This window comes from Centruroides vittatus, unplaced genomic scaffold (assembly GCF_030686945.1).
Source record: "Centruroides vittatus isolate TY-2023 unplaced genomic scaffold, ASM3068694v2 contig_934, whole genome shotgun sequence".
Taxonomy (NCBI): Eukaryota; Metazoa; Arthropoda; class Arachnida; order Scorpiones; family Buthidae; genus Centruroides; species Centruroides vittatus.
The window spans coordinates 66,339-85,191 of NW_027122619.1; the positions used below are offsets into that span (position 1 = coordinate 66,339).

Consider the following 18,853-nt stretch of genomic DNA (forward strand, 5'->3'; position numbering starts at 1 on the left):
CTCCTATGGGACTTTAGAAAGGAAAAAAAAATGTCGCGCGATTATTTTGGCCCATTTTTCCTCTTTGGTGGCTGGGCAACGTGTGTGGTCCGGACGACGTCGGTGATCCGTTGCCTAGCAACTAATGTACGGCCCGCCGGCTTCGGAACGTGTGAGAGAATCGTCCAATGGGAACATGACATCAATCACGTGGATGGGAGGAGCACCGAATGCAAATGCGTCCCCCCTGCGCTTCTACAGTTGGTCCTGAAAGTGGGTGGCCCACACACACACACACATAGACACACGCGGACACGCATACGCACATAAACATACACATACACACACAATGAATGTTCCCAGGATACTGCATACGGCAGCGTGTCTCTGCTCTCGTACTACTATGGGATTAAAATGATTTCAACTGGTAACAGTAACGGTGTTACTCCTTTTTATATCAAGAAGGAAAGACTGCACGTGGATCTCGTCACCAGGACTAGTTGGACGGATGCTGCAACGGCTTTAGCGCAGATTAATAAGGTGAGTGCCTTCTCTTTCGTAACAGGATATAATCCTCAAAGTACTGTTAAGAGGCTGCGCTTGTGTACGTATATACACAGGCGCAGTTAAAAGATTAAATTAAATTCCGTTCTACAGAAAAAAAAAACGTAAAATCGAGGTTAAAGTTCTGTTAACTTAACCGTGAATTTTAAGAAAAGGGGAGGAAAAAAAAAGGTAAAGAAATTCGAGCAAGGTAGTTAAGGGAATGTAACTGGTTTTTGGTTTCTCCTTTAATGAGATACGCTAAAGATCAGGAAGTGATTTGAAACTTTTGTTCATCAAACAGGTTTCCGGTGGTAATAAGCCTATCTCTTTATAAAATGGTCACGCCGTTTCGTCCATCATTCCAATAGAAGGATACGAAACCGGTACTTATCACACCAAACCAGAAGTTAAGCTAAATCATTGAAATCCACTTCGATCTCGGCCGTGTTTAACAGTTTCCGGATGCTCCCTCGGATACGGCCTACCGGTCGAGCGTATCCCTTCTAGGAAATGGCCACACATCGTGGGCCCTCTAGCTGTAAATTTCTCAACGGCAGGTGGTGTGTTGGAGTTTCTTCGTGCTCGTGTTTCGAATTGCAACCGGCAAATGGGACAATCTTGCCTTTTTCCTCCTCTTTTTTTAGGTTGTCACTTCTTTATCCTTCTTTGATCGATGCCTTCTATTCAATTACTATTCAAACCAGTAACGTGCTCCTCCTGCCAATAATTGTAATGAGCCAAAACAAATATTTGATGGAGCAAAGGGAGCGTGTATACCTTAACGTTACTTAATACTAAATCTTATTCAGTTAGAGTAAATAAAATTTTAAAAAATTCAACATTTTCACGTTGTCACGTTTTTTACTGAAATTTTGAAATTTATACACATATTTTAACAACGCTCATCCTATTACTAATGAATACGGTTGAATTAAATAAAAATATATCCAGATGAAAAAATAATGTGCTTTTTTTTTCTTTTAGGGAAAAGCAACTGGAAACAGAGCTGCACTGTGGCTGAGGGCAAAGTTGCAGTGCTATCTATTCCAATTAGGATGCTTCATTCAGAGGAATGCGGGAAAAGTAGTTTTTGTTGGACTTCTTGTGCTTTCTACTTTTTGTGTCGGACTTAAATCTGCCACTTTGCAGTCTAATGTCGAGAAATTGTGGGTAGAAGGTAAGTCGATGTTTCTTTAATAATACAAATACACACCTTTTGTTCTTGAAAGAACCATTAGAGGAAATTATCACGTCTTATTTTCTATATGGGTGCGGTACAAATGGTCGTGTGTTTTTTATTTCGCCATTTAAGCGTTTGACATCTCGTCTAAGTGCATTAAGGAATTCTAGTAATATCCAAGGAAACAAGGGGGGGGGAACTTTTGTTTGGGACTATTAAAAGAAGCGTACGAAATGGAGATTCTAGAAAACCCACACGGTTGATGAAGTACAGATCTTCCATCGTGTTTTTGTAAAGTTACAAACGGGAAGAGTCCCATCCGCTAATTGTTTCCGGTGTCGGTTTAAAGAACATTAACTCCACGGAAGAATGGTTCTTCTTCAAAAGGAATTTTAATGTAAAGCAATTAAAGATGAGCAATATAAAATGAAAGATGTAATGGAATGAATCTGCCTAAAGTAAAATTGCATCATATCTCTTAAGCGGCGATAGTTTCGAAATTAATTGGAATGTGGAAGCAATATATTCCGAGTGGTAATCGTTCTTCGCCATTTATTTCTTCGGAGCGACATGCAGGATATATTGCGTCAAGAAGAGATAAGAGGCGAAGCAGTAAATCTTCTCATCTGGAAATTTTCTTTGGTCATGTTGAAAAGAACGAAGTCAATCCGGATTACCTTCTGGCTATCTTTTGACCAGTTTTATTCTCTGCATTTTTTTCAATTTCTTCTATAAAAAATTTCAGATTTATACGTATACGTCCTACATACATATTAATCAATCGCCGAATTTTCTTTAAAGTGTTAATTAGTTTGGGGCTTCTATATTTGTAAGCATTAAAAACAAGGAAGAAACCGTGAAAGAAGGTCAAGGAAACTGAAAACTGGGGAAAGAGGTTCTAATTTAAAAAAGGGCAGTTCGTTTCCTCTAGCAGCTGCTGTAGAAAGCACAGGTGTGGCCTGAGCTATCGATGGCATGGTGGAGGTGTGTCTGACATCTCTATTTCCTGGGATCTCTCCCCCACTGTCACGTGATTAGACCTACCCCATCTGACTACACCAGAAGCGGCCGCGTTGGAATCTGCTACATTCTTTGCTTTTACACAGTTACTCTTTAATTTTCTACTAAAATAGACGATAATAAAAGCATTTAGACGGGTTTAAGAAAAGGGAATCTAACAGAAAAAAACTAAGGCCATTCGGTTAAATACAATAATACTTTATATATACTGTATATAATTTTGAAGCCTTTTATTAATACTACGACTTCTATGTTCTGTGAATTCTCCTTCAATTTTGTTGTTCTCCGAAGATACACACTACTCGACGCCAGAATGTCGAACAGAAAGGAAGTTAACCACAAGAGGGGGGGAAACTCGCGCACCCCTGCATAAGACCGTTGTCCACAGATCTAGTGGATAATGCGCGACCTTGACATGCCCATCGTGTGTGGTCTTCGTTATCTGTCACACCAACTCTACCTACTATCTACGACTAATTCGCTCTGTCTTTACTTTTCTTAGGACGTAAATTGGTAGAAGTACAGTACGCGGGAGAAAGGATTCGCCCGGATACTTAGCTTGGTTTACTTTTTAACCGAGGATATTTATGGTGCGTCACGTGATTGCGGTTTTTATGAGTAAATTGATAACACGTGCTGTCTGTCGCTAAACATTCTTAAATCCGGTAATAAGGAGAGGTTATTTGTAAGCGAATCCTGAAAGTTTTTAAGGATGCAAGTTGACAGGCGACACGCGACACTCAGCGATAATAAATTTTAATAGCGAAGCGTAGTAGCACTGTTTAGTGGGTTCGAGTAAAATGATCGCTGTTTCTGAATTTTCCATCTTTTTTTAGAATCTTTTACGTAGCTTTGATAAATATTAATGCTTCTTAAGTGCCGTTTCTATTCTAATTTTACTGGTTTTTAATTTTCATCCGAGTTACTAAACTTTATCTTTGAAAACATCTGCTGAATTATTTTCGTTTAATAATTATGGAAATTTAATTCTTTAAGCCGATTTACTATAATATAAATGTAAATATCACAAGGCCTTACACTTTTTAAATTTATTACTATTTGGAGGAGGAGGAAGGGCTTCATATGTCATAGCTTAGGGCCACAGTAAGTCTAAATCCGGCTCTGCTGATAAGGTAAAAATATATATAAGTAAATAAACTTAAAATTTAACTTAATTTTTTTTTAAAAAAAACGTGATTTACAATGTAGAGATTATATATAATTAATGTATCTGTTATTGTATCTCTAGCTACATATTCAGCAATATTTACAGTAAATGATAATTCCTTTGCTATAAACATAGCTGATTATATAAAGCAAGCCAGTAAAATCTAAATTATCAACTTTAAGTCAATCACCGTGTAAGTGTGATGATTTAGATGATAATTAGATTTGTAGATTTATGATAAGCTGTAGGCAAGTTGTAAAATAACATATAAATTCAATTAAAAAATAACAATGCTAATGTAAATTTAATGACAATATAAATGACATTATAAATTTAAATCTGATTTCTGTTGCAGTTAAGCCTGCTTAAAAATGTCTCCGAGCATTTTGTATTATTTGCTTAATTAACTTTTATTAATTAATTAATAACATCAATTAGTTACTTGCTTCATTATAAATTAGGATTTTTTAAGATCTTAGATTATTTATATTATGGTATCCATTTTTTTTTTTTTTTTTGCAGAAGGAGGCCGATTAGAGAGAGAATTGGCTTACATTAGAAACACGGTAGGTCAAGGTTTCGGTAGTACAAACCAGATAATAATACAGACTCCCGTCATCAGGGAGTCAATGTTTTAAATCAAGAAACCTTGCTTACCCATCTTCGGACGGTAAAAGAAGCGACTCAAGTCGTGGTTGACATGTTTGATGTGTAAGTATAATAAGTAAGCAATACAATTTGAAAATGAAAAGAATATTTAATAAAAAAAAAAATTTATCCTTTTCAAAGGACCTGGAGATTAAAAGATTTATGTTATTCCCCGAGTGTACCAAGTTTTGACGCACATTATATAGACTCGGTAATTTTGTTTATCAATTTATATCGAATTATTTATCTGATTATATCAATCATTATTTTATTTTTATTGCTTTGTTTTAATTATGTATTATTGATGCTATCTGTGGAATATTTTTAGATTTTGGAGAACTTGTTTCCTTGTGCGATTATTACACCCCTCGACTGTTTTTGGGAAGGAGCTAAACTACTCGGACCGGAATTTCCAGTTACAATACCGTGAGTAAAACATTTTCATTCATAAGCATACGCCACTTTATTTATGTGCAGTTTGATAATTGGTCTAGACCTCTTAAGTGAAGAAATACAGATTAGGAACACCGTAACGCTCCGGGCAAGACTGTAGCAAATGTCTAACGGCGTGAGGCCAGAATATTAGGGACTTTGTGTAAATGTTATATCATTCGAGATTGCTACAGGGAAACTAGATTCTTTAAGATCAAGTTTCGAGCTGCAAATTCTTTTCAATTCGTTTCTTTTTGCCACTAAAGGCATTTCAAAGCAACGTTATATACTTTGCTAATCACCTTTCAATTATTCGAACCTTCGAACTAGTTGCAACGTGAATTTTGTAAACAATATAGTAAGCTCCGAAGATAAAATATCGAGTAACTCTTGTCATCTTGTCGCGCAAGTAATTTATGAGACAATTCTAATGATTTCTGTGGAGAAAGAAAATTATCTCGCTTAATCGATGAACGAAAATAGATAAAGCCAGAGGGAATAATAGTCATAGTAAGCTTCGCGACTGGTCAAACGTCACGTTTCCGAAGAGAAAAGGCCAACTGAAGCAATGTGAAAAGTGTTGACCTACTATTAAGGTAACAATCTTAGAATTCCCTTTGCCATCAACCAGTTAAGCTTCGGAAGACCGCATACCAACTTATATTTCGTCGAAATAATTTGATACAGAATTTCATAGTTAGAAAAAGTCAGGGTGTGCTGTATAGAGAGAGAGGATGGAAAGATTAGCAATCCCGATGTAGCTCGGAGGCATTCGTGTATCAAGGCCAAAGCGGCCTTTTTCATGTCGGGGAGGGTCTCGCCCTGGGAGGTCTGGCGATCTATGGACCCGCCCCCTTATCTGTGGGACAGTGTGGACACATCATGTAGCCCCGGTCCAGGTTAAGTTCTAATCACCGGGCCTCTAAAACAAACATTCTCTGCCTCTTTAATTGATGGTTTAATCATATCTCTTCAAAAATGGATGCCTTCGATATCTAAACGAAGTGAGGGTAAAATTAACGGTGCGTTAAGTGAAATCGTTACGTGATTCTCTGACAAACGTAAAAGTTTAATATCCGTCCAGATTTATTTAATGCATTTTTTGCACGTCTAACTTGCCGCAAGAAAAAAAAAATTAACCTCCTCATCACTCTTCTAAATTTGCTATTAGATTGAAATATTACACTTTTATTTTTATTAAACTTGCCTCTTACCAAGCCGTTTTGAAGTTAAATTTAATTCTTAATGACTGTCATTCATTATCGACTCCCAGTACTCACTCCATTACTATCCCAGCTGTTAAAAACACGAAGAGATAATTATGCATTACCGCAATCAAGTAAATTAGCTATTTGAAATAGGTCTGCCATTATAGTCTATTCGTGAAAAATGACTTTAATATTTAAAATTTATAAGGCTCCAGTTAAGGTGCCATTATTAATAAGTTTTCTTGCAAAATAATTCATGTAAATCTAGCTTTGAGGCATATTTATTCAAAAAAAAAATTAAAATTTGAAACAAAAATTCATGGGGGAAAAAAACAAATTCTGTATCTGTTCATCAATAAAGAATTTTTATAGAGTTACATAATTTCATATATTTTATAGAATGCTATTTGTCAGTTAATTAAATGCTTGACATCTATACTTAAAAGTTCCACCAAGAGAATTTGACTTATAACTAAGCAATGCATTTAGTCACACATATATTATTTAAATTACTTATATCTATTAAATGGACTGGAATGCATAATACTTTATTCTGGTTTTAGCATATTTAAAAAATGAAAATAATATTTAACCTACCCGTTTATAAACTTAATATGGTAATGCGACGTAAAAACTCTTTGCCACCGCAAATTAGAGATCGGAACTTCTTAAATAAGTCATTTCCATATCATTGAAAGCTGTCTTTGCCTGGAGACATTCTACTTGCTTTATCTTCATTTTCCTCCTCCCATTTTTTTTTTCAATATAACTTTCTTCGATAGTAAACGGACAATACGCTCTATACTTTAGAATGACTGATCTATCAAGTGACTTGATGGCTAAATTTGAAGGTCTGCCTTCTTAAAATTATTATAATTATCAAAATATAAATGATCTAGATAATTGTATATCAATTTCAAAATTCAAGAAAATTTTTTTTATATTTTAGAGGCTTAGGAATAAATGTACAGTGGACAAATCTTAATCCTCAATTACTTGTAGAAGCTATGAAAAATTTTGGAAAATATGTTTCTGTGTTTCCATTTGATACTCTAGAAGATTTCATGATTAGAGTGAGTATATTAATATATCAAAATAAATAAATTTAGTTTATTAGTTTAAATATATGATATTTTTAAATTTAAAACAATTTTTCAGGCAGGAATAACAACAGCATATCAAGAGAAACCTTGTTTGGATCCAACTGATGAACAATGCCCAGAAACATCACCTAATAAACATTCTCAACAGGTCCTTATTTGATTGATTTTATTAACTTTAACATTTATATAAATATGTACAAATCAATAATTTTATAATTTTATTTTTATAGATACCAGATATAGGAGGAGAATTAACAGGTGGCTGTTATGGTTTTGCTACTAGATATATGCAGTGGCCTGAAAATCTTATTGTTGGTGGCATAACAAGAAATAGAACAGGTCACATAATAAAGTAAGTTTACTTAAAAGAATTATTGAAGTATTAATTTAAAAAAAAATTAACAAACATCCAAAATACGGTGATTATGAAGTGCTAAAAATGATTTATTAATATTGTTTAATAGGGCAGAAGCATTGCAAACTGTGGTTCAACTAATGGCTGAAAAAGAAATGTATGAATTCTGGCAAGATACCTATAAAGTACATAATATAGATTGGACTCCAGACAAAGCTAAAATGGTTTTAGAAACATGGCAAAGGAAATTCACAGAGGTAATATTACATTCATTTACTACAATACAAAAATAACTATCTTGAAGATATAAAAATTAAAAAATTTTATTAGTGTTTAAATTATTTTATACTCATTCATCTTTTCCACTTTTATAACTGGGCAATCACTTTTAACATAACTAACTTTTCAAATTTCCTTGTCTCTCTCCTAGGCCCTGCCTTGCCAAATTTTCCCTGTTTTGCATGCCAAACCTTCTTCACTATTCAAGAAATGTGTTTAACATACAGGTATGATAAAGAACATATGTAATTGAAAAGTGCAGAAAGATTTAAAAATTTTCTTGAAATAACTACAGTTTGTAACTAATCTTTAGCATTTTTTTAAAAAATTGGTTCAATTTTAAATTTTGATTTCAATTTTTTTAATTAACAGGCAGTGCTAAAACAAGCTACGAATGCTAATAATACAAAAAATCATAATATAAATGCATTCTCATCAACATCTCTTACTGATATCATGCAAGACTTCTCGGAAGTTAGTGTTACGAGACTTGCGCTTGGATATATTTTAATGGTAATTGAAATTATTATATTAATTTTGTCGTAAAATGTTCAATTAAAATTTAATTTAGTTATTTTTTTTAGCTGGTATATGCTTGTGTTTCATTACTTCGATGGACAGATGCAGTAAAATCGCAGAGTGGGATCGGTATTGCTGGAGTTTTACTTGTAGCTATAACAGTAGCTGCAGGATTGGGTTTTTGTGCAATTATTGGTATCTCTTTTAATGCATCTACCACACAGGTAAAAAATTAAATAAATAAATTAATTAATTTTTATTTGACATTTAAATATTATTCTACAAGTATAACTATTTTTAATTCCAGATTGTTCCTTTCCTCGCATTAGGATTAGGAGTTGATGATATGTTCTTACTGGCTCATACTTATGGAGAGAATGCCAATGTTCATGTATCAGCAGAAGTATGTAACATAAAATTATTTAATTCATGCCAATAAAGAAATATATTTAGTTTTACTAATCAATATATTATGTTAATTAGGAACAAACTGGACAGTGTTTAAAACAAACAGGAGTCAGTGTGTTATTAACATCATTTAGTAACATGTGTGCATTCTTTGCAGCAGCAATCATTCCAATACCAGCTCTAAGAGCATTTGCACTGCAAGCTGCCATCCTAGTCATTTTCAATGTTGCAGCAATGCTATTGATATTTCCAGCAATAGTTAGCTTGGATTTGAGAAGAAGAAGGAATAATAAAATAGACATCTTTTGCTGCTTCAATGGGTAATTTTTCTTTTTTGCAGTTTAATATCTAAACTTAAGATCAATTTTATACTAATAGTAGAACAGACAATATTTAGTTTGTAATTTTTTATTTTTTAGACACAATCAAATTTCTCCGATAAAAGCTTCTGATCAAAAAAAGATTTAATTTATAATAATACTCAAATACATCAAATTGTTACACATGCGCTTCCACCTGATCTTAGTCACGCTATAACTGTTCTGGCTCCTCCCATGCCTAAACAACCCATCACTTGCTGGACAGAAAATTCTGGTTAGTTAATTTTTAAATTATTTTATTTAAAATTATTACCAAATATTTATTTATTCTTTCTATAAAGTAGCTTCATCAATTGAAAATCTATCAACAACAAATTCTACGTCTACAAAAGAACTTATTGCTGTAAAATTAAAACAATCTTTAAAAGAACGCGTCAGTTATCTTTGTTTTCATGCTCAGCAGGATTCTTGGTCTTTAGCATGGTTTGCAACTCATATCTATGCACCATTTTTACAAAAGACATCAACAAAGGTATTTAATTTTATAAAATTTATATTTCTTTAATGTACTGTATTTAGAATGAAAATATAACACTCTCTCATTTCTCTTTTTTATAGGTTTTGACTATAGTCCTGTTTTTGATTGCAGTAATAGCAAGTATTTGGGGAATGTTATCTGTTGATGATGGTTTAGATTTAACTGATATTGTACCACGAAATACAAACGAATACAAATTTCTAAGTGCTCAAAGTAAATATTTTGGATTTTTCAATATGTTTGCTATAACTCAAGGAAATTTTGAATATCCAACCAATCAAAAATTGTTATATGAATACCATGAAGCATTTACAAGAATAGACAAAATAATTAAAAATGATGATGGAGGTCTTCCTGATTTTTGGCTAGCAATATTCCGAGACTGGTTATCTGGTAATTCTAATTATCATTTAATTTAATCTAGCTAATTTAATGTATTATAATTGTAATGTAATTTAATTTAATATAATTCAGTGTAATTTAATTAACATTTACTAACTTAATCTAATGTATAATTAATGGTTCTGAAACACCTGGTATAATTTGATAAATTGCAAAATCCATCATATATTAATTTGATATTAATAACTTCTTATGATTTTATATCACTTTCAATTATATTAGGTTTTTTTAAATATTTTTCTTCTCTGTCTATTGTTTTATTTATCTTATTAATTAAAAAAATATGATTTCAAAAATTTTCTGCACTTTGCTTTTGAAATTTTGAATTAAATTATTAAAAAATAATAAATTTATTGTTTAGGTCTTCAAAAAGTTTTTGATAGAGATTGGAAGAGAGGATGTATAACACAAGAAAAATGGTATCCCAATGCTTCCGATGAAGGAATTTTAGCATATAAATTATTAGTACAAACTGGACGTGTAGATAATCCCATAGATAAATCATTGGTAAGTTAAATAAACTTCAGAAAATTATTCATTTTATTTTAATATCTATAAAAATATTAAGAAAAAATTTTGAAAATGAGATTTGTTATTTATTATTATTTGTTTTGAGTGTAATTAAAATATAAATTATTTCTCATTGCCTGACAAAGAGATCTTGAATATTTTACTTCAGATTGACAAAGAAAAAATAATTATCTTAAATAATGAAAAATGAATTACAATGTTTTAATAATATCAATCACAAATAGATGACAGTAACATTTTATTTGCAGGTAACAACTGTTAGGTTGGTGGATTCTGAAGGAATTATCAACCCTAAAGCATTCTATAATTATCTTACTGCATGGGTATCCAATGACGTTCTAGCATATTCGGCATCTCAAGCCAATTTTAAACCCGAGCCAAGACAATGGATTCATGTAGCTCAAGATGTAGATTTGAAGATTCCTAAATCTCAGCCATTAGTTTATACGCAACTCCCATTCTATCTTACAAATATGAAAACAACTAGTGTAATTACGAGTACAATTCAAGCAATTCGAGCTATCTGCACTAAGTTTGAAAAAAATGGACTTCCAAATTTTCCAACTGGAATACCTTTTACTTACTGGGAACAATACATAGGCTTACGTTTTCATCTTACCATGTCCCTTCTTTGTGTATTTGTTGCTATCTTCCTAGCTGTTAGCTTAGTATTACTTAATCCATGGGCTGCATTTATTATGGTAAGTTCAAATCTTAAAAACTAATAATTTATTTTAATATTTTTACTTATATTTTTATGGTATAAATAAATAGCAAATTTAACTTGAAATTTCAATTGAATTATTATTACTTAAGCATTAAGTAGTAATATATATTACATTATATTAATTAATAATTAATCTTGAAAAGCTAAAGAAGCAAATGATACTCAATATACATCCAACTTAAATCTCAAAATACAAAATACATCAAGTAGATCAATTAAAATAATATTTAATGATTTGATAAGACAAAAATGCTTCCTTTTATAAAAATTTTCATTTAAATTTTCAAATTCAAGATATTTTAATATTCATACAAAATGTATGCATATTAAAATTCATTTTATATATTATATAAAATGAATTTATAATACAGTATATTGTATTGATATAAGCATCACTTTCTGTTTCAAAGGTTATCTTTTACAATGTCAGATATGTATTTTATTCTTTTGAGTAATTTTAATAGCAAGTTAATTTATTTCAAAGAATTGAAAAGAAACGGAATAAAAAAAATAGGTCGTTAATATAACCAATCACTTTAAAAAATTACATTATTAAATTAATGTACTGAAAATAATCTTTCTCATTAATTATTTATGTCATCCATAAATGTTCCATTTTATAATATAAAAGCAGATATTGCAAATATTTAAATTTGTAGATTTAAAAGCATTTCTTCAGTATTCAAATTATATTTCTTGGACTTTAACTTGACAGTTTCTCTACTTTGCAGATGTAATTTGTAATGCAAAAACTTTATAGTGTTTAAATCTATATAGCAAAGATATTGTTTCTGTTAATTTAAATGGGAAGATTGTAATGTATTTATAAATCAAATGCATCTTTTTGTTAAAAGTCATTATCATTAACAATGGTAAAGTAGTTTAAAAACCTACTTAACAATTAGTAATTATAATATGCCCATATTGAAATGAAAAACATATCTTTGGATTACTATTATTTCTTTAAATAATAATGATCTAAAAAATTGTATATATATAAAGCATACTTTCTACAAAGTATGTGAAAATAAGTAAATTGAAGAAGAGAATATGAGTGAATGAAAACTAAGTAATTCTATATTTCACATTGGCAGCATATAATGTGCTATCTACTATAATTTTCTATCTATATCCTTAGGTTATCTATGTTTTAAAGTCAATTTAAAAGCAGGTTCCAGCTAGGTGTTACAGAAAACTTTGGGGGTTATATGCAAGAAATTAAGGTAGTTTTGTGTGATCATTTCAGAGAATATTTGTCTTTCAAAGTAAAATAGTGATCCATAGAATGAAAAATGAAATTATTATTGTATTATGTCAAAATGACTATTCTGTGCAACTTGATGCATAATTATAGAATTCTGTATATTTAAACTAATGTTTTATTTCAAAATCTTTATCATAAAAATTTTACGTGTAAGAGGTTTTGCATTAATATATTAAAGTATTTATATTAATTTTCTTTCAAAATATGTTTATTTTAATTTTTAAAATTTATTTTTATAGGTAATTGTTTTGGCATTAATGGTTATACATTTGTTTGGTTTGATGGGGATTCTTGGTATTCGCTTAAGTGCTATTCCAGCTGTAATTCTGATAGTAGCTGTTGGCATTGGAGTGGAATTTACAACTCACTTTACCATGGTAAATTAATCTAGTTTATAGATGTATAATAAAAATAATACAACTTTTAATATATATATATTTTAGGATAAATCAAAGTTCGCCTAGTTCGAAATTATACATTTCATAAAAATTATTAAAAATATTTGAAAACAACTATAACAAGTTAAAGCATTTGGTGATCTACACTTGAAATGTTCAATTTTTTTTAAATAATATATTGTAAAATTTAAACCTTTAAATCACTAAATGATGAAGATAAAATATTTCAAAACGTGGTACGAGCAATATTAAATCCAATCATTACCAGTGGTATATTTAAAAATATGGTGCCCCTAGGCTCACAACATGCAGTCACTCTTCAAATTAATATGGTCACTTTTGCACTGAATATTCTATTTTTAATTTTAATTCTGCAATACTTATATTTTTACAGAATTTTTAACATTGAAATTGTGAAAAACAAATTTATTGTTTAAGATACTTATACAATAAAACATAATTTCTGTTCTACAAGTTTAATCGAATATTTTTATACAAGTCGAATCAAACTAAAATTATGCTACAATTACAATGCGAGTGGTGAAGATAATACAATAGCACATATCTGAAATAATAATTTTAATATAGCTTTTTTGGATGACAGGCAATTTCTGTATTTTGCATTGCAGGTATCAGAATGAAAAGTGCAAAGAGCTTTGCTATTAAAAACTCAGTTCAATGCAAAATATATTCATATATTAATATTTCTCATCTGATATGTATTATTTTGTTCCCATTTAAGCTTGTAATTTGTATTAATTCCTTTATGGATTATTTCTACATAAAATTATTATTATTTTGAATTTTTGTTCCTCCAAACTCTTAATGGCTTGGACCTAATTGGTTTAATAGGAAATGCATCCAAGCCTATTACTCACATTTAATCTAAAAATACATAACCTTTGACTGTAATATTTTTTTTAAATAAAAATATGTTTTAATGATATTTTATATTCTTTATATAAACTTAGTTTTATTCAATAAATAATGATAATGCTAAAAATCACCATAATCAAGTGCAGCATAGGATCAGTTTTTAGGCATTTTAAAACTTAAAAATTGTTACTTCTAAATGCTGTTCCACTAATGTTTGATCTAAACATAAGTAATTTTTAAATCATGAATAATACATTATTTAGAGATTAATATATTTAACAATATACGATCATCCCTGTATAATTTTTATCATCATATATTGATAAATAAGTATATGTATACATAGATTGTTTTAATATATGCATTAAAACATATTTTAAATACATAACTTTTCATTACACTAATTTATTCTTAAATATACTCATTTATTTAACCATATTTCTTTTAGGGATTTCTAACTAGTGTTGGAAGTAGAAATAAACGGATTGCTATGGCATTAGGACATATGTTTGCACCCGTTGTTCATGGTGCAATGTCTACACTTTTGGGAGTTATTATGCTTGCTTTTTCAGAATTTGATTTTATAATAAGGTAATGTTTTAAAATAAAATTATTCACTAGGTAGAATAAAAGCATTATATATTATAGATCTTATATTTGTTTTGATATTTCAGGTATTTCTTTTATGTGCTGTTAGCATTAGTTGTTATTGGGTTATTCAGTGGTTTGATGTTCTTACCTGTGATACTTTCTATTGCTGGACCTCCAGGAGAGGTAAAAATCATTTTTTGAAAATATTTATCAATAGTAATAATAATTTAAACATTTGATTTTCTTATTTTTTAAATTATTTTAAAATAGGTTGTACCTCATGATAATTCAGATCGAATTCCTACTCCATCACCAGAACCACCACCACACCATAGAATCCAAGGAGGGCGCTATTTCAGCAAACGTTGTTATCCTGGAATGAATTCAGAAATATCATTAACAACAATTACTGAAGAACCACCTTCATTTCAATCATCCCACGAAATTGTAGTTGAACCAGAAGTAATTGTAGAAACTACAACAATTACAAATCAGTCTGTAACTCCAAATTCATGCTCAAATTCTTCTAAGAATATTGATGATGTAAGTTTCATTTTTAAAAAATCTTAGTGAAATTAATTGAAATTTTTGAATAAACATAGAAATAACATTTTCTTTTAATTAAAGTTAAAATTATTTATTAAAGTACAACAATAGTTTCATTCTGTAGAATCTAATAAGTGGCTTATTCATCATATAAAATGTCTTATCTTTAAAAATAGTACAGTAGTAAGAATCTAAATTAATTTTTAATTTACAAATATGAAAGAAATAGCTTGATTTCCAATTTTTATATTGATTAAAATACATCTAAATGTTTTAATTTTTCTGCTATAGTCATAGTGAAATCTTGAAGTATATGCAGTGCTTAGAAGTAAAAACTATCTTTTTGGGATTAATATATCTAATGTTTAGCCATGTAATAATATGGAAAGTAGCAAATGCAAATATAACTAATTTTGTAAAATAAAATTAAAATTTCTCATTTTTAATACAGGAAAATGCAATTAATGAAAAAAGAGAAGCCGAACCACAAGAATCAATATTAAATCAAAGTAAATCTACAACAAATTCAAGTAATTCAAAGAATACAGCAGTAACAACAACTCGAGTTACAGCAACTGCTAAAGTTAAAGTAGAAGTGCATACTCCTCTTCCAGGTTAGTATGTTCTTAGTATAACATTTCAGATGAATTTGGAGAAAAGAGAGTTTAAAAATATTATTGATTAATGACTAGAATATATCTTAACTTGGCCAGATTTGAATATTAATTTTAAATCTGGCAAAGTTCTGTTTGGTATTTAATTTAATCAAAAATGCAGTTAAATATGAAAACATCGATACAATATAGTCTTATTTTATGCAGAGATTGTCAGCAGATGTCACAAAGACAAAATTTCTCATAAATTTGCACTCTATCCCATGTAGTCCCAGATAATTGCCTAGACATTAGGGGAGACTTTACAATTAGCAGAAAACTGTAAAAACATGTTTAAAATATCTTACTTGCATGTTTACTATAATGAATAACATTTTAGTTCAATGTTTCTGAATATACAGAGCAAAATTTTATTATACCATATGGAGTACACTACAAGACAAAAACATCTAAACCAGGATATTCACCACAGTAATTCTAGATTGTGTTGTCTTAATTGCTTAATCTTCAACTTGAAGACAATACAGCATAGTGTAGAACCATGTTGCACTTTATTTTATCAAAAAATTCAGTAATTTTCCATTTTCGGAATGTCAGAAGCCATAGAAGCAAAGTTTGCCAACTTAAGTATCGGATTTACCGGTAATCATAGTGGTTAACCTAATGATTTTCCATGCACGACAACACGAATTTGTGTTTATAAGTTACACATAAAACAAGACCATACTGTACTAACAAAGAATATAAATAATATATTAAATTATGTAACAATTTATATAAATCTCTCTCATACAAATTTTTATTGAAAGTGAATACAATTATTCAAATTTGATAGTTATAAAATTTTTAAAACAGGTTCAACAGAAAGACAACTCACTTTAAAACATACAAGATGGAGAGATGAAAATACTACTTCTAAAAGTGATGAAACTTCAATTTAAATTTAAAATTCTAAGTCAAGTAAGTTATTATTTAATTTACTTTTTCATACAATCTTAAGTTAAAATTTATTTATAAAAAATTAAATATATGATTTTAATTTCAGAAATTGTCAATACCAGGGTATATTGTATTGAAGTTTTACATTAACTTATGCTGCACAGAATGTAAATGATGTAAAATATTGTACAAATATATAACGAAAAGTAATGTGAAATACATCTTTATTAATTGGATATATTCTGCTTAATTGAAAACTAAGTCAACTAACATCACAAGAAGTATACAACACAAAATGAACTGGAAGTCATGCCTGATGCTAGTCTTTGCTTCTTTTTCAAAATAAACAGGAACCATTCAACAAAATTTTTGCTCAAAAGAAAGAGAACAATTAAATTAATTTTTGCTCAAAAATTTTTCAACTTTTATTTCTGCAAGCTCAGGAGTTGAAATGTGTTCAAAATTACACTTTTTGATATTGTTATAGATAAAATATGACCAGGTGGACAGTTAATTTTCTTAACTAGTACAAAAATTGTTGTAATCAAATTTTTTTTTTACCTTTCCAGTATGTAATGTAAATGAGTTGTTTACTTAATAGATAAATATTTATTTATTTTTGTAAGATATTTGTTGGAAATTTCTTATCCAAAGATGTAAAATATAAAATATATATAAAATAAATATATAGAATCATTTTTTTTTGTAAAGTTTATTGTTGTTTTTATTGTAAATGGGCTTAAAAAGTAAGAATATTAATTATTTCGTGAAATGGACAAAACACAAATCAATTGTGGTCTGTGGATGTTATTAGACTATAGATGTACATAAAAACACAAACAAAATGATAATTAACAAAGATATTTTTCTTTTTTAAATAAACACTCCTGATTTAATCATTTTAACTCATGTTTTGTTTCATATACATTTGTTACAAACTGACTTACTGTGTATAATTCGCAATCATCGACGACCAAATTAAAATATAATCATAATTTGAAAAATGATTATATTGGAATTGTATTTGATTGAAGCCCAAAGACCGAATATTCTTGTCTTTGGGCTTCAATCAAATACAATTCATTCCAATTCCATTATCATGGACGGTACAATGCATTCCAATTCCTTATCATGGACGGTACAGTTAAGATTGCCAACTCTCCCGGAAAAACTCTCTTAGTTTTTAAAATTTCCCGGATTTTTTCGCGCGACCCGTGCTGAAAAAATTCGGAGCTGCTACTGCCCCTCAACCCTCAAAACATACAGAATGACATGGAAACTCTTTTTCCCCTGCTCCACCACAAGGCACTGCAGGGTTCTAGAGACTATGCCTTAATCATGGGCCTTGGTCTCTTACCCAAAGGTAGTCACTGACTCTTTTGTTTTTAGTTGGGGTGCCGAGGACATCTCCTGGGCTGCCATCCGTCCTCTTAGCCCCAACTTACTAACTTGGCATAACTTTTGTATTTATGCAGCTTATGCCGCATTTAGAATTTTGCTCTGTCTTTAGCACTTAAGTATTACATCCAAGCATTAAAATAGGGTACTCCTCCCTACAAGAGGAGGCACCCTGCTCAGTGCGTCTACTGAGCTCATAGATCAAATAGATCTGTAACTTTGACCATCAATTCCTTTAGTTTCATTACGTTTCCTTTACTTGCTGCTAGCATTTGAAGTACTTGTTCAGGCGGCTTGGATCAGTCGACTTGGCCAGCCCCTCGGCGGAAATCCTCTGTAAGAGGACAGTCAAGTATGTAGTGTTTCGCATCACCGTGAGGACACCCACAGGAGCAGCAACCATCTCCTTGTCCAAAAATGGACGTGAAGTGGGGAAACCTCCCGTGTCCAGTCAGTATCTGCGTAAGTAACCTACAACAACTCACTGGGGTAAGGCCAACGTCAGGCACGAAGGCGTGGGTCGACCTACCCACCGTATTTAGAGTCCAGCTCTCTTGCCAACTTTTCATTGATCACTGCAGTAGAGTACCTTTTATGTATGTTGCCGAGGGTTTTACCGTCCTCATTACAAATGGGCCCCAAGCCCCCGCCTTGGCCAGTTGGTCGGCACATTCGTTACCCGGGATCCCGATGTGGCCTCGGACCCACCTCAGGGCAACGTGTCGCTCGTGCCTCGCCCTCAGTACCCTACCTCTGATCTCTTGTACCAGCTCGTCCCTATGGTACCCGTCGCTCAGTGCCTGAAGCGACGATTGGCTGTCAGAGTAAACCGTGACAGGCTCTGGACCCGGATGTAATAGGATC

General features: G+C 30.8%; 1 protein-coding gene across 1 annotated transcript; it reads left to right on the top strand.

The window, feature by feature from the left end:
* The first annotated feature begins 110 nt into the window (after window positions 1–110).
* On the top strand, window positions 111–17,241 carry LOC136984851 (protein patched homolog 1-like). Its single transcript, XM_067281992.1, is given in 27 exon segments — window positions 111–519; window positions 1,510–1,702; window positions 4,416–4,505; window positions 4,508–4,604; window positions 4,683–4,752; window positions 4,870–4,967; window positions 7,131–7,254; window positions 7,340–7,432; window positions 7,515–7,636; window positions 7,749–7,896; window positions 8,291–8,431; window positions 8,503–8,661; window positions 8,745–8,840; window positions 8,921–9,165; window positions 9,265–9,296; window positions 9,299–9,439; window positions 9,507–9,697; window positions 9,784–10,096; window positions 10,467–10,612; window positions 10,885–11,337; window positions 12,867–13,004; window positions 14,350–14,492; window positions 14,576–14,675; window positions 14,763–15,035; window positions 15,490–15,652; window positions 16,508–16,612; window positions 16,698–17,241. Coding segments are annotated over 26 exon segments (3,981 nt in total). The 5' UTR covers window positions 111–393; the 3' UTR covers window positions 16,594–16,612; window positions 16,698–17,241.
* The last annotated feature ends 1,612 nt before the right edge of the window (window positions 17,242–18,853 follow it).